The following is a 17151-nucleotide window of genomic DNA, read 5'->3' on the forward strand; positions in this document are numbered from 1 at the left end:
TCTCTCTCGCTCTCTGTCTCTCTCTCTGTCTGTCTGTCTGTGTCTGTCTGTCTGTCTCTCTCTTTCTCTCCGTCTCTCTCACTCTCTCGCTGTGTCTCTCTGTCTGTCTCTCTCTCTCCTGGCCTGCTTTCACCTCCTTTCTCTTTTCTTCTTCTTCTGTCTCCACTACACTTCCCTTCTTTCCTCTTGCTCTTTCGCTCTGTCTCCCTTGTTCTCTCTGCCCCCCTCCCCCGCCCAATCCTGTTTGTCTCTCCAAAACATCTCTGATGCAACACACAATCTCACAGTCATCACCACGAGGCATTGCTTTCTCAATTGGTTTCTGACGTTTCTCCAGGGTCTGTCTGTCTTGTGTGTACCTCCTCTGTCTCCCCCACCCCCTCCTTCTTCTCCCTCCATCCTCTCCCTCCATCTCCGTTGTCAGTGCCTCTCCTCTCACTGTGCAAATGTCGCCGTGCTCTATGAATAAATCTTGGTGCCCTCCTCTTCTGCGGTATGGACACTTCCCACCAGGCTGCTGCTGCCCCGGCGTGCTGGGGAGCAGACGTGTGGACAGACTTTGCTTTAGCAACATGTGTGATGTACCTCTGCTTGTGTGCTTTGCAGCTGCCATGTGGAAAATAGCCCAATATATCAAGAGGGATGTTTCTTGGTCGTTGTTCAATGCATTTCCGTTGTCCAAAAAAATACACTAATAGCGGGTCCGCGGTGGTGTAGTGGTCTAAGCATTGGCTTTGTGTCGATGCAGTTGCCCCCTTGGGACCGGGGTTTGCGCCCCGGTGTCGTCAGATCCCACTATGGCTGGACTCAATGAAGCAGCAGTAATTGGCAACACTGTCTTCGGGAGGGGGCATGGTCGGCTTGTGTTCGTCACATGAATGCGTCTCTGTGTGTGTTGGAAAAAGCAGTGGTTCGGCCTGGATTCGCCTTGTCACGAAAGTGGCGAGGCGTCTCCTTCGAGACTGCCGACTGGAGAGATGCAGTTGGTGAACGCATGTAGTACGAGGGTGGGTGTTTGAACTAAGAAAAAAAAAGGGACCGATTGGCCACCAAAATTGGGAGAAAAAAAGGGAAAAATCAGAAATAAATTTAAGTAAAAAAATACGCTAATACTCTTAACTGTTGGAGCTACCATGAGCTTAACATTTTGATGATCAGAAATCAGAAACACTTTATTTGTCGTTTCATTTCATGCACTTGTGCACATGAAATGTAACGAAACATTGTTTCCTCCAGCCCACAGTAGTGCAACACAAAGACAAAACACATATCCAAAAACTACAAGAACACATATGTATATCCAAACTAACACATATATCTAAACTAAAACAAAAAAAATCACCGTCCAGAGAATGAACGCCAGCCAGGATGACTGTCGGAACTGCTGGTCTGCATGGGCTAGCAGTTAGCTTAGCCTGCCCCGCTTCCGCGTCCTGTCAGACCGCCCTCGCTGTTTCCTCTTCAGGCACAGCTCCGGTCAGGGCCGTGGTCCTTGGGCCTACAGGACTCAGCAGACCAGGGTCCCTCAGCCGATCCCAACGCCAGCTCTCCCAGCCAGACCCTTCAACGCACCTCCCCTGCACTCCACATTATGACACTAAAAACACAGTTGAGGCTAGGCGAGGTCACCGCCAGACCGCCCTTGGTGTTGTCAGAACTGCTGGTCTGCATAGGCTAGCAGTTAGCTTAGCCTGCCCTGCTTCCGCTCGGTGCTACCTGTTCGGGCACAGCTCCAGGCAGGGCCGTGGTCCCTGGGCCCACAGGTTTCAGCAGACCAAGCTCTCCCAGTCATCAAATGAAGACAAATTTAGAGACAGAGGTGGACAAAGACACTACATGGATGGTACTGGGTGAGGCTGCTGCAAACGTCAATTTGCGCCGCCTCATTTAGTTCTATAATAGGTTTGACTTCATACTGGACTTTTTTAATTGTTTCATTTCGATAGGGTATCACATTTATCTTGAGACTGATCTTATATATAGTATGATATAATTTTAATATTATAATTGTAATTATATTTTAAAATCTAAATCCAACGTGTTTATATAACCTGTAACAGCTGACAGCCATGTAGAATTCGATGGATAAGGTCATGGTATCAGGCTGTAGTGTTGCAATGGTAAACAGGAAATGAAGAGATGAACCCATTACCCATACGGGTAATGGGTTCATCCCATTATAGGGCCGACCACACCGGAAATGTACGAGCTGTTATGACTGGATCATCCACCCAGTCTAACATGTTGTTGTGTTATTGTGTTGTGCGTGCGATATGGCGTTGTGTGAAAAGCTCTGACAGCTGAATAACTGGAGGTGGTGACTGAGCGTTCTCTCTGCTTGCTTCCACAGATGCAGATTCTTGACAAGTTCCCAATCGAGGGAGGGCAGAAAGACCCCAAGAAGAGAATCATACCCTTTCTGCCAGGTAACGGCATCCACCTGCGCCGGCCGCTACACCACACTGCAGGTTCAGCCGTGTTGATAGGTGTCTGTGTAAATAATAGATGACACACCTTTACAGGGCGTCAATATGAGCAGGATATTGATGCCTGGACGCACACTAGCGTGCATGTGTTTTCGTGTGCGCACGTGTGTCTGCTTATACATGTGTATTCATGCTGACAAGACACTATCTTTGACCTTAAGCTCACAGTAACTCAGTGTGTGTGTGCGTGTTTGTGCATGTGTGTGTGTGTGTGTGTGTGTGTGTGTGTGTGTGTGTGTGTCAGGGCAAGGATTCAAGGCATGCCATAGATAACACCATATCCCTCGGTGTGCATCTCAGGGCACAGACATTTGGTCTCGTAGTCCCCTGCCGCAGTAGAGCAGTGACCAACTGCTGCATTTGTGACCATTTATTGTCAAGTGTTAAGAATAAGAATCAGAAACACTTCATCTGTCGTTTAATTTCATGCACTTGCGCACATGAAATGAAATGACACATCGTTTCCCCCGGCCCACAGCAGTGCAACACAAAGACCAAACACATATCTAAAAACTACAAGAACACATAGATCCAAACTAACACATATATCTAAACTAAACAAAAAAAATCACTGTCCAGGAGAATGAACGCCAGCCAGGCTGACTGCTGGAACTGCCGGTCTGCATGGGCTAGCAGTTAGCTTAGCCTGCCCCGCTCCCGCACCCTGTCAGACTGCCCTCGGTATTTCCTCTTTGGGTGCAGCTCAGGTCAGCGCCGTGGTCCTTGGGCCCACAGGACGCGGCAGACCAAGCTCCCTCAGGTGATCCAACGCCAGTTCTCCCAGCCAGACACCTTCAATACACCTCCCCGCACACGATGACACTTAAAACACAGTCAAGGCTAGGCGAGGCCACTGCCAGACCGCCCTCGGTGTTATCGGAACTGCCAGTCAGCATGGGCTAATAGTTAGCTTAGCCTGTCCTGCTTCCGCGTCCTGTCAGACCGCCCTCGGTGTTTCGTCTTTGGGCACAGCTCCAGGCAGGTCTGTGGTCCCTGGGCCCACAGGACGCAGCAGGACAAGCTCTCCCAGTAGATCTAGCGCCAGCTCTCCCAGCCATCAAACGAAGACAAACTTAGACGTGGACAAAGACACTGCATGGACCGTACTGAACGTGGGTGCCACAAACGTGAATTTGTGCCTTTAACTTATGGACAAGTGAAGGACTTGGCTGCTAATTTTATCGATGACGTGTATGTGTGTGCGCGCATATGTGCAAATCTCTGTTGTCCATGAGAGAGAGAGAGATCGAGAGAGAGCGAGGGGGGGAGGGAGTGAGAGAGAGAGAGAGAGAGAATAGATGAAATGAGAACAGTATAGAATTTGTGAACACAGTTGCAGGTGTTGGTAAATGAATGTGAGCTAGCAAGTGATGCACAGATGGATTTTTTACAGACTTCTTTGCCTATCTTTGTTCCTTTGTGTGTGTGTGTGTGTGGTGTGTATGCAGTTCCTGCTGTGTCTTTGAGAGTGACTGAGCGAGATATAGAGAGCGTGAGATAGACAGAGTGACAGAGAGAGAGACAGAGTGAGAGAGAGACAGAGAGCGACTGAGAGAGAGACAGAAAGACAGAGCGATAGACAGGGGGTGAGAGAGATAGAGACAGAGTGAGAATTTGAATTTTTAAACAACTCTTTATTTTACATAAAATAACAGACAGAATGAGAGCTATAGACAGAGTGATAGAGACAGAGAGAGAGAGACATAGACAGAGAGAGAGGCAGAGCGAGAGATAGTGACAGAGAGACATAGACAGAGAGAGAGAGAGAGATAGTGAGCGAGAGAGACGTGGGCAGAGAGACAGCGAGAGAGATAGTGAGAGAGATAGAGATAGAGAGAGATAGAGATAGAGAGAGAGAGAGCATGAGAGAGAGAGTATGAGAGAGAGAGAGCGAGCGAGAATGAGAGAGAGAGAGAGAGAGAGAGAGAGAGCGAGCACACAGCAACGAGAGCAGCCCGCCTACAGTGGAGTGTTTATTTTAGTAAAGGCTCGCCTTCACCCCTATGGCCCAAACACTCTGACAGCATCAGCTGCTAATGCTGTTTATCTCTGTTTCTAAGTCTCTCTTTCTCTCTCTCAAATAAACACACACACACACACACACACACACACACACACAAGCATCTTTGAAACCACCCAAACTCCCACCCATCTCTTGCTCACGAAGCCAACAGCTCCAGATACAACACTTCTTGTGTGTCTGCAGGCGTAGACGTGCTAACACATATTGACTACAGTAAACTGCAGGTTGAAGCAGCACTCCCTACACACAACACATCCACACTGCCATGTGTCATGTTAATAACAACACATCCACACTGCCATGTGTCACGTTAATAACAACACATCCATACTGCCATGTGTCACGTTAATAACAACATATCCATACTGCCATGTGTCATGTTAATAACATATCTATACTGCCATGTGTCATGTTAATAACAACACATCCACACTGCCATGTGTCATGTTAATAACATATTTATACTGCCATGTGTCATGTTAATAACATATCTATACTGCCATGTGTCATGTTAATAACAACACATCTATACTGCCATGTGTCATGTTAATAACAACACATTTATACTGCCATGTGTCATGTTAATAACAACACATCCACACTGCCATGTGTCATGTTAATAACAACACATTTATACTGCCATGTGTCACGTTAATAACAACACATCTATACTGCCATGTGTCACGTTAATAACATATCTATACTGCCATGTGTCACGTTAATAACAACATATCCATACTGCCATGTGTCACATTAATAACAACACATCTATACTGCCATGTGTCATGCTAATAACAACACATCTATACTGCCATGTGTCATGTTAATAACAACACATCTATACTGCCATGTGTCACGTTAATAACAACATATCCATACTGCCATGTGTCACGTTAATAACAACACATCTATACTGCCATGTGTCATGCTAATAACAACACATCTATACTGCCATGTGTCACGTTAATAACAACATATCCATACTGCCATGTGTCACGTTAATAACAACACATCTATACTGCCATGTGTCATGCTAATAACAACACATCTATACTGCCATGTGTCATGTTAATAACAACATATCCATACTGCCATGTGTCACGTTAATAACAACACATCTATACTGCCATGTGTCACGTTAATAACAACACATCTATACTGCCATGTGTCACGTTAATAACGACACATCCACACTGCCATGTGTCACGTTAATAACAACATATCCATACTGCCATGTGTCACGTTAATAACAACACATCTATACTGCCATGTGTCACGTTAATAACAACACATCTATACTGCCATGTGTCACGTTAATAACAACATATCCATACTGCCATGTGTCACGTTAATAACAACACATCTATACTGCCATGTGTCATGTTAATAACAACACATCCATACTGCCATGTGTCACGTGAATAACAACACATCTATACTGCCATGTGTCATGTTAATAACAACACATCTATACTGCCATGTGTCACGTTAATAACACATCTATACTGCTATGTGTCACGTTAATAACAACATATCCATACTGCCATGTGTCACGTTAATAACAACACATCTATACTGCCATGTGTCATGCTAATAACAACACATCTATACTGCCATGTGTCACGTTAATAACAACACATCTATACTGCCATGTGTCACGTTAATAACAACATATCCATACTGCCATGTGTCACGTTAATAACAACACATCTATACTGCCATGTGTCATGCTAATAACAACACATCTATACTGCCATGTGTCATGTTAATAACAACACATCCACACTGCCATGTGTCACGTTAATAACAACACATCCACACTGCCATGTGTCACGTTAATAACAACACATCCATACTGCCATGTGTCACGTTAATAACGACACATCCACACTGCCATGTGTCATGTTAATAACAACACATCTATACTGCCATGTGTCACGTTAATAACAACACATCTATACTGCCATGTGTCATGTTAATAACAACACATCTATACTGCCATGTGTCATGCTAATAACAACACATCTATACTGCCATGTGTCATGTTAATAACAACACATCCACACTGCCATGTGTCACGTTAATAACAAGACATCCACACTGCCATGTGTCACGTTAATAACAACACATCCATACTGCCATGTGTCACGTTAATAACGACACATCCACACTGCCATGTGTCACGTTAATAACAACACATCCACACTGCCATGTGTCATGTTAATAACAACATATCCATACTGCCATGTGTCACGTTAATAACAACACATCCATACTGCCATATGTCATGTTAATAACAACACATCCATACTGCCATGTGTCACGTTAATAACAACACATCCACACTGCCATGTGTCATGTTAATAACAACACATCCACACTGCCATGTGTCACGTTAATAACAACACATCCATACTGCCATGTGTCATGTTAATAACAACACATCCATACTGCCATGTGTCACGTTAATAACAACACATCCACACTGCCATGTGTCATGTTAATAACAACACATCCACACTGGCATGTGTCATGTTAATAACAACACATCCACACTGCCATTTCATGTTAATAACAACACATCCACACTGCCATGTGTCACGTTAATAACAACACATCCATACTGCCATGTGTCATGTTAATAACAACACATCCACACTGCCATGTGTCACGTTAATAACAACACATCCACACTGCCATGTGTCACGTTAATAACAACATATCCATACTGCCATGTGTCACGTTAATAACAACACATCTATACTGCCATGTGTCATGCTAATAACAACACATCTATACTGCCATGTGTCATGTTAATAACAACACATCTATACTGCCATGTGTCACGTTAATAACAACACATCCACACTGCCATGTGTCACGTTAATAACAACACATCCACACTGCCATGTGTCATGTTAATAACAACACATCCATACTGCCATGTGTCATGTTAATAACAACACATCCATACTGCCATGTGTCACGTTAATAACAACACATCCACACTGCCATGTGTCACGTTAATAACAACACATCCACACTGCCATGTGTCACGTTAATAACAACACATCCATACTGCCATGTGTCATGTTAATAACAACACATCCACACTGCCATGTGTCATGTTAATAACAACACATCTATACTGCCATGTGTCATGCTAATAACAACACATCTATACTGCCATGTGTCATGTTAATAACAACACATCCACACTGCCATGTGTCACGTTAATAACAACACATCCATAATGCCATGTGTCACGTTAGTAACGACACATCCACACTGCCATGTGTCACGTTAATAACAACACATCCACACTGGCATGTGTCATGTTAATAACAACACATCCACACTGCCATGTGTCATGTTAATAACAACACATCCATACTGCCATGTGTCATGTTAATAACAACACATCTATACTGCCATGTATCATGTTAATAACAACACATCCACACTGCCATGTGTCATGTTAATAACAACACATCCATACTGCCATGTGTCATGTTAATAACAACACATCCATACTGCCATGTGTCATGTTAATAACAACACATCTATACTGCCATGTATCATGTTAATAACAACACATCCATACTGCCATGTGTCACGTTAATAACAACACATCTATACTGCCATGTATCATGTTAATAACAACACATCTATACTGCCATGTGTCATGTTAATAACAACACATCTATACTGCCATGTGTCATGTTAATAACAACACATCCATACTGCCATGTGTCATGTTAATAACAACACATCCACACTGCCATGTGTCATGTTAATAACAACACATCCATACTGCCATGTGTCATGTTAATAACAACACATCCATACTGCCATGTGTCACGTTAATAACAACACATCCACACTGGCATGTGTCATGTTAATAACAACACATCCACACTGCCATGTGTCATGTTAATAACAACACATCTATACTGCCATGTGTCATGTTAATAACAACACATCCATACTGCCATGTGTCATGTTAATAACAACACATCCACACTGCCCTGTGTCATGTTAATAACAACACATCCATACTGCCATGTGTCATGTTAATAACAACACATCCATACTGCCATGTGTCATGTTAATAACAACACATCCATACTGCCATGTGTCACGTTAATAACAACACATCCATACTGCCATGTGTCACGTTAATAACAACACATCCATACTGCCATGTGTCATGTTAATAACAACACATCCATACTGCCATGTGTCATGTTAATAACAACACATCCATACTGCCATGTGTCACGTTAATAACAACACATCCATACTGCCATGTGTCATGTTAATAACAACACATCCATACTGCCATGTGTCATGTTAATAACAACACATCCACACTGGCATGTGTCACGTTAATAACAACACATCCACACTGGCATGTGTCATGTTAATAACAACACATCCACACTGGCATGTATCACATGTCTCACGTTAAGACGCTTGTTAGGAAGACATTTCCCACAGAGCTGGATGAAGGTTGAATTGGATGGACATTACTGGATGTAGTGCAGCTCCTCAGAGAGAATGGGACTCATGTCGCACAACTGCATCTGTTTCTTCCCTCACTCACATACACATGTGCATACACACACACTCACATACATATAGACAAACACAAACACACACACTTCCCCCGAGAGACATCCTGTCCGAGTTGCATTTATTCATTTCCTCTAACACACACACACACATTTACACACACACATTTACACACACACATTTACACACACAAACACACACACACACACACAGACATGCACACAGACGCACACACACATGCACACAGACACGCACAAACACACTTGCACACAGACACTCCCCCACACACACACACTCACACACACATATGCACACATAGACACACACATACACACACACACACACACACACACACACACACACACACACACACACAGACATGCACACAGACGCACACACACATGCACACAGACACGCACAAACACACTTGCACACAGACACTCCCCCACACACACACACACTCACACACACATATGCACACATAGACACACACACACACACACACACACACACACACACACACACACGTGGATGCATATGCACATGCACTGACTAACACATTTGTACAGACACACATTCACACACAAACAAATACACACTCACTCACTGTTTAAAAGAAAGTTGATGTCACTTCCTCTGCCGAGGGCCCGGTGTCCCCTCGTCTGATAGGCTGAAGGCTGGTTTGGTTGGGGTACAGCAGAGGAGGGGGCTGCAGGGGGTCCCCACATGTGGGTTCGACTTTGATCCTCGCCACAAGTGGTGGGAAGCAGGCTGTACACATGACCCGTTTGTTTAGAGATCCTGTTTACTGTTTAGAGAGTCCGGTCAGGGGCAGCGGTCACCACCTCCAGAGGTTAGGGGCCGTGGGTGTAGACATGGTTGGGATGTGAAGGACCACTGCTCGCTACTGACATCTACTGGCGGCAAGGGGTACAACACAAACAAACACCTGCCCCTCTATGACTTGCACAAATGGGCTTGAATGTGATTTGTACGGGCTTTGTGTATTTAAAAACGTTCTGTCAGATATTTCTTCTGTCTCTTATTCCTTCTTTTTCTTTCATCAAACTGACCTCCCTTTCCCTCTCTTCTTCCTTGCTCTGCTCCCTCCTCTCCCTCAGGTAAGATCCTGTTCCGGAGGAGTCATGTGCGGGATGTGGCAATGAAGAGGCTTCGTTTCATCGACGACTACTGCAGGGTAAGGAGGCCCGACTGTGAACGCCCCGTGCTTCGCCAATCTATACGAGTGTCTAGGTCAGGCCAATTTCCCACCGGAGGGGTCAGAGGTCACGGTTAATGACATCCTTTTGCATGGCTGGAAAGATGCCGCCCTTGCTCGAATGTAATGGGCTGTGAAAACTGGGGCATGGAAGTGAAATAGTACATGCCTTTTATGCAAGGCCAGACTATGACTGCAGATTTCACAGAAGGGTGTTAACGTTTGTCACACGGTCCGACACGTTATGCTGAGGCTGTGTCGGGTTCCACTCAACAGCAGTCCACTGTGCTACGCTGAAAGAGCGGGTTATGTTTTGTTTTTTCCCTCCCCAATCACACCCAGCCAATTACCCCACTCTTCCGAGCCATCCCAGTCCCTGCTCCACCCCCTCTGCCGATCTGGGGAGGGCTGCAGACTACCACATGCCTCCTCCCATACATGTGGAGTCACCAACCGCTTCTTTTCACCTGACAGTGAGGAGTTTCGCCAGGAGGACGTAGCACGTGGGAGAATCACACTATCCCCCCCAGTTCCCCTCCCTCCCGAACAGGCGCCCCAGCTGAACGGAGGAGGTGCCAGTGCAGCGACCAGGACACATACTCACATCTGGCTTTCCACCCACAGACACAGCCAGTTGTGTCTGTAGGGACGCCCCACTAAGCCGGAGGTAACAAGGGGATCTCAGTGTTGGTAGGCAACGGAATAGACCGCTACACTACCCGGATGCCCGACCGTGCAGAATTTCCCCCCCCTTCTCTCCCAATTGTACTTGTAATTGTGCCAATTACCCCACTCTTCCGGGCCGTCCCGGTTCTGCAGACTACCACATGCCTCCTCCGATACATGTGGAGTCGCCAGCCGCTTCTTTTTACCTGACAGTGAGGAGTTTCCCCAGGGGGATGCGGCACATGGGAGGATCACGCTATTCCCCCCAGTTCCCCTTTCCCCTGAACACACGCCCCGACCGACCAGAGGAGGTGCCAGTGCAGCGACCAGGACACATACCCACATCCGGCTTCCCACCCACAGACACAGCCAGTTGTGTCTGTAGGGATGCCCCACCAAGCTGGAGGTAACAAGGGGATTCGAAACGGCGAGCCCTGTGTTGGTAGACAACGGAATAGACCGCCCCGCTACCTGGACGCCAAGAGTGGGTTATGTTAATATGCTTGTGTGTTGTAGTCAGCACTTGAGGAACTAGTTGCTCGTAGTTCAGTTTCGCAGTTGCCGCACTTCCTGCAACAAACTCTCCGAGCTGTTGTTATTTCAAAGGCCTGCACATTAAATGCCCTCATGCCCTCATCTGACTTTATTCTCACCCAGAGGAAGTTCTCCCAAACTTCCTTGAACCTTAAAGGCTTTCAAGACTACAGTCAAAGGTAGACCACTTCCTCTCTGCCCCCTGCCACACACACACACACACTGTTTCTTTCCTCCTTATCCCTGTTTCAGACCTTTCCTCCCCCCTCCCTCCCTCCCTCCTTCCTTCCATCCTTCCTGTTGGCACATATCCAGCATCTTTTGCACATGCAGTATTACTGATGCTGATGATGCCTTGAATGAACACAGACACACAATGTGGCTCTTTGCAGACCTGTTAGGCTTGTTTATTTCCAAACAGATGAACAAAAAAAAACAAAACAAAAAAAACTACACAGTTACTTCCTGTCCTCCAGTAAGATGGCAAAGGTCAGCTGTCATATTGGGGCGGTGATTAGGAAATGCTTGCACTTGAATTGAATGTGACTTCTTGCTGAGCTGAAGCCTGCCAATAAAGAGAAAACGGTTGCCTTGTTAGCCAAGTAACTAGCAGCGCTGCAGTGATGGGGCCGTTGCTGCTGAAGGTCTGGAGTGAATCAGAAAGTCAGAAACTTGTTTCTGTCTTTGTGTTGCACCACAGCGGTGCAACACAAACATCAGACCCTTTAGTCGACTGGTTAAGATAGTCGTGGTGCGGGAGACACGGGTTCGCATCCTGGCTGCTGCCCGAATTCGCTGCCAATGTAGCGAATTCAGGGGGCAGCCGGGAACCACCACAGCCGGGACGCGAACCCGTGTCTCCCGCCGTACCAGGGGCGACTATGTTAACCAGTCGACTAAAGGGTCCGATTGCGGCACGTTGGCACAGTGGTTAATAATGTCACCTCACAGCAAGAAGGTCCTAGGTTCAAACCCTGGGGTTGTCCAACCTCGGGGGGGTCATCCCAGGTCCTTTCTGTGTGCCGTTTGCATGTTCTCCCCGTGTCTGCGTGGGTTTTCTCCGGGGGCTCCGGTTTCCCCCACCATCAAAAAGACCTGCAAGTTAGGGTTAATAATCCTGTCTGTGCCCCTGACTGAGGCACGGCAAGACGAACTGGAGTTGGACCCCGGGCCCTGCACGGCAGCTGCCCACTGCTCCTAGCTACACAGCTAGGATGGGTTCAATGCAGAGGAAGGATTTCCCCACAGGGATCAATAACGTAATAAAATAGATTAAAAATAAATAAATAAAAAAACACATATCCAAAAATTACAAGAACTACGAGAACACATATATCCAAACTAACACATGTATCTAAACTAAACAAAAAAAATCACTGTCCGGGAGAACGAACGCCAGCCAGGATGACTGTCAGAACTGCAGGTCTGCATGGGCTAGCAGTTAGCTTAGCCTGCCTCGCTTCCGCGTCCTGTCAGACCGCCCTCGGTGCTTCCTCTTCTGGGGCAGCTCCGGTCGGGGCCGTGGTCCCTGGGCCCACAGGACGCAGCAGACCAAGCTCCCTCAGCCGATCCAGCGCCAACCCTTCCAGCCATTATACAAAGACAAACTTAGATGCAGATGCGGACAATGACCCTGCATGGATGGTACTGGGTGAGGTCGCTGCAGACGTGAATTTGCACCACCATCTTCCCACCCTGGAAGCCGAATTAATACACTTGCGAGAACAGTCAAAAGAGAAGATGAATGGTCTCCCAGAGTCCTCCAGGGACAACGTCACTGCAGATGTTGGGATGCCGAGTTCAGCCATCTGTCCAGCCGGGCCACACTAGAACCTCTGCAAAAAAAAATCTTATTAAACAACAGAGAATATGATGAATGATAAATGAAGCTTGGTCTGTGTGAAATTTTAATGGCGGTCCAATACACATACTTATGTATGTTCATTCTTTCATCGGATTGTTCTGTTATGCAGTCATCTATGAATTTGGTGTGGCTTGGCCAGGTTAAATATTAATGGTAGACTCCTGTGTGATGGTCAGACGTATGATCCTCTATTGGATGGGAGTCTGGCTTTATCGAGGAACATACATAGAACACTGAAGAGAAGCCGGTCCAACGTGAGCTGAGTACTTTACCGGTTATTTTCAAAAAGTTCTCTTTGAAAAGAAAGTGAAATCAGATATCAGAAACACGTTATTTGTCATTTCATTTTATGTACAAGTGCACATGAAATGAAACTAAACATTGTTTCCCCCAGCCCACAGCAGTGCAACACAAACACATCCAAAAACTACAAGAACTACAAGTACACATATATATCCAAACTAACACGTATATCTTTTCTTTTTTTTTGGGGAGGTGGGGGTTTTCCCCCTTTTCCTCCCCAATTGTACCCGGCCAATTACCTTATTTTCCAAGCTGTCCTGGTCATTGCTCCACCCCCTCTGCTGATCCGGGGAGAGCTGCAGACCACCACATGCCTCTGATACATGTGGAGTCGCCAGCCGCTTCTTTTCACCTGACAGTGAGGAGTTTCTCCAGGGGGACGTAGTGCGTGGGAGGATCACGCCCCCCCCCCCAGTTCCCCCTTCCCCCTGAACAGGCGCCCCGACCGACCAGAGAAGGCGCTAGTTCGGCGACCAGGACACATACCCACGTCCGGCTTCCCACCCGCAGACATGGCCAATTGTGTCTGGAGGGACGCCCGACTAAGCCGGAGGTAACACAGGGATTCGAACCGGCGATCTCCGTGTTGTTGGGCAACGGAATTGACCGCTACGCTACCCGGACGCCCCAACACATACATATATCTAAGCTAAAAAAAATAAATAAAATAATCACTGTCCAGGAGAACGAACGCCAGCCAGGATGACTGTCAGAACTGCCATTCTAGATGGGCTAGCAGTTAGCTTAGCCTGCCCCGCTTCTGCGTCCTGTCAGACCGCCCTTGCTGTTTCCCCTTCGGGCACAGCTCCGGTCAGGGCCGTGGTCCCTGGGCCCACAGGACCTAGCAGACCAAGCTCTCCCAGCCGATTCAGTGCCAGCTCTCCCAGCCATCAAACGAAGACAAACTTAGACGCAGATGTGGACAACGACACTGCTTGGATGGTACTGGGTGAGGCCGCTGCAAACGTGAATTTGTGCTGCCATCTTCCCAAGAGAGCTTCCGATTTTAAATTGAAATTGGTTGATGGCTTTACTGAAGGCTGTTCATATGTTGATATAGAGCTCCTTGCCCTTCCCTCTTACACACTCTGTCTCTCTCTCTCTCTCTCTGTCTCTCTGTGTTTCTCTCTCTTTGTCTCTCTCTCTGTCTGTGTCTTTTTGTCTGCCTTTGTCTCTCTCTTTGTCTCTATGTTTCACTGTTTTTGTCTCTCTCTCTTTGTCTCGCTCTCTGTCTCTAGGCTCTGGTGAGACTGCCTCCACAGATATCTCAGAGTGAGGAGGTGCTACGATTCTTTGAGACTAAAGCTGAGGACATCAATCCCCCAATAGAGTGAGTGTCTCTTTCTCTCTCTTTCACACACACACACACACACACACACACACACACACATACATGCACACACACACATACATGCACACACATGTGCATGTATATAAGAACATGGGCACAGACACACTTCCCCACACATACAGTGATGAGCTTGCAGAGCATGTTCCCATACTGCAGGCTGCAGTGTTTTGCTGCTGGTGTGACGTATGACATTACATGCATGAAGTGTGGAGTATGGACACGGTGTATCCTTGCACACATGCCTGTATGGGAGTCTGTGTCTCAGCTGTCAAAACAAGCCCTTCTTCATGTCATGTACTGCATAGAGCCTCAGTTCCTGGCCACATTGTCTCCGAGCTCGTTAATTCTCTGTCCCTTCTCTCTTTGATGTCGATTTCCAAATTAGTCTCTTCGCTGGGACTTAGTTAAAAAACTCCTGCCAGGCCAGTGGGAGCGGGGCAGAGAGGATGAATATTAAAAAAAACTAGGAGGGGGAAAATTTGTCTCCCTCTAGCTAGTTTTTGAAAAGTTATAGTCTGGCTCTGTCTACTCACATTTATAAAATGGATATAAAAGGGTGTAGATGTAGAGGACAGTGATGGTGGTGTCCATGTATAAAGGATATAAAGGGGTGTAGATGTAGAGGACAGTGATGCTGGTGTCCATGTATAAAGGATATAAAAGGGTGTAGATGTAGAGGATAGTGATGGAGTTGTTCATGTATAAAGGATATAAAGGGGTGTAGATGCAGAGGACAGTGATGGGTCCATGTATAAAGGATATAAATCAAATCAATTTTATTTGTAAAGCCCGATATCACAAATTACAAAATTAAAGGGGGGTAGATGTAGAGGACAGTGATGGGGTGTCCATGTATAAAGGATATAAAGGGGTGTAGCTGTAGAGGACAGTGATGGTGGTGTCCATGTATAAAGGATATAAAGGGGTGTAGATGTAGAGGACAGTGATGCTGGTGTCCATGTATAAAGGATATAAAAGGGTGTAGATGTAGAGGACAGTGATGGAGTTGTCCATGTATAAAGGATATAAAGGGGTGTAGATGCAGAGGACAGTGATGGGTCCATGTATAAAGGATATAAATCAAATCAATTTTATTTGTAAAGCCCGATATCACAAATTACAAAATTAAAGGGGGGTAGATGTAGAGGACAGTGATGGGGTGTCCATGTATAAAGGATATAAAGGGGTGTAGCTGTAGAGGACAGTGATGGTGGTGTCCATGTATAAAGGATATAAAGGGGTGTAGATGTAGAGGACAGTGATGGAGGTGTCCATGTATAAAGAATATAAAGGGGTGTAGATGTAGAGGACAGTGATGGTGGTGTCCATGTATAAAGGACATAAAGGGATGTAGATGTAAAGGACAGTAATGGAGGTGTCCATGTATAAAGGATATAAAGGGGTGTAGATGTAGAGGACAGTGATGGTGGTGTCCATGTATAAAGGATATAAAGGGATGTAGATGTAGAGGACAGTGATGGTGGTGTCCATGTATAAAGCACATAAAGGGATGTAGATGTAAAGGACAGTAATGGAGGTGTGGGTTGGACTGAAGGTGTCAAGTGTTACAGTCTTGCAATACCAGACAATTGGAGAGCTCCGCCTACCAATGTGTGGGGACTTCTAGATGCAAGATAATTGCTACAACAGCGGTGAGAACGACCACTAGCAAACCTACACTGACTGCTTTGGAAGTCTAGGACACGCCTTACCGGAAATGACGCTGTCCTCCCATCCTCCTTCGTAGTGAAACAAACTGGAAATGTAGCGACTCACTTTGTAACAACGGAGTGAGCTTTTTAAAACACTGAAAATGGATGTCCTCAGCAATGTTAGGTTAGGACAAGAAAGATGTGTTGGCTAAAGCATAGCCAATGCTGTCTTCCAATGTATTGTATTTCATTGCCTGCTGCCCAATGACTGCTGGGATAGGCTCCAGCATCCCCGCGACCCCGATTGGGATAAACGGCTTGGATAATGGATGGATGGAATGGATGGATAACACAGGGGTCCCCAACCACTGGGTCACAGACCGGCACTGGGCACCTAAGCATTTGCTACCGGGCTGCAAGTAAACAATATGATATGCAATATTCAAATAAAAGCCCGGTCCGGCTGGACCGTGTGACG

The 17151-nt window shown here is 46.1% G+C and overlaps 1 protein-coding gene across 1 annotated transcript in view; it reads left to right on the plus strand.

Annotated features, from left to right (window-relative positions):
* sh3pxd2aa (SH3 and PX domains 2Aa) overlaps positions 1-17151 on the plus strand; it is a 193069-nt gene that overhangs the window by 60791 nt on the left and 115127 nt on the right. Inside the window, exons 3-5 of the mRNA XM_056279980.1 lie at positions 2351-2426; positions 10206-10282; positions 14909-15000. Of these exons, the coding sequence (XP_056135955.1) occupies positions 2351-2426; positions 10206-10282; positions 14909-15000 (245 nt within the window). The remainder of the gene's footprint in view (positions 1-2350; positions 2427-10205; positions 10283-14908; positions 15001-17151) is intronic.

The sequence above is a fragment of the Lampris incognitus genome, chromosome 5, assembly GCF_029633865.1.
Source record: "Lampris incognitus isolate fLamInc1 chromosome 5, fLamInc1.hap2, whole genome shotgun sequence".
NCBI classification, from domain to species: Eukaryota; Metazoa; Chordata; class Actinopteri; order Lampriformes; family Lampridae; genus Lampris; species Lampris incognitus.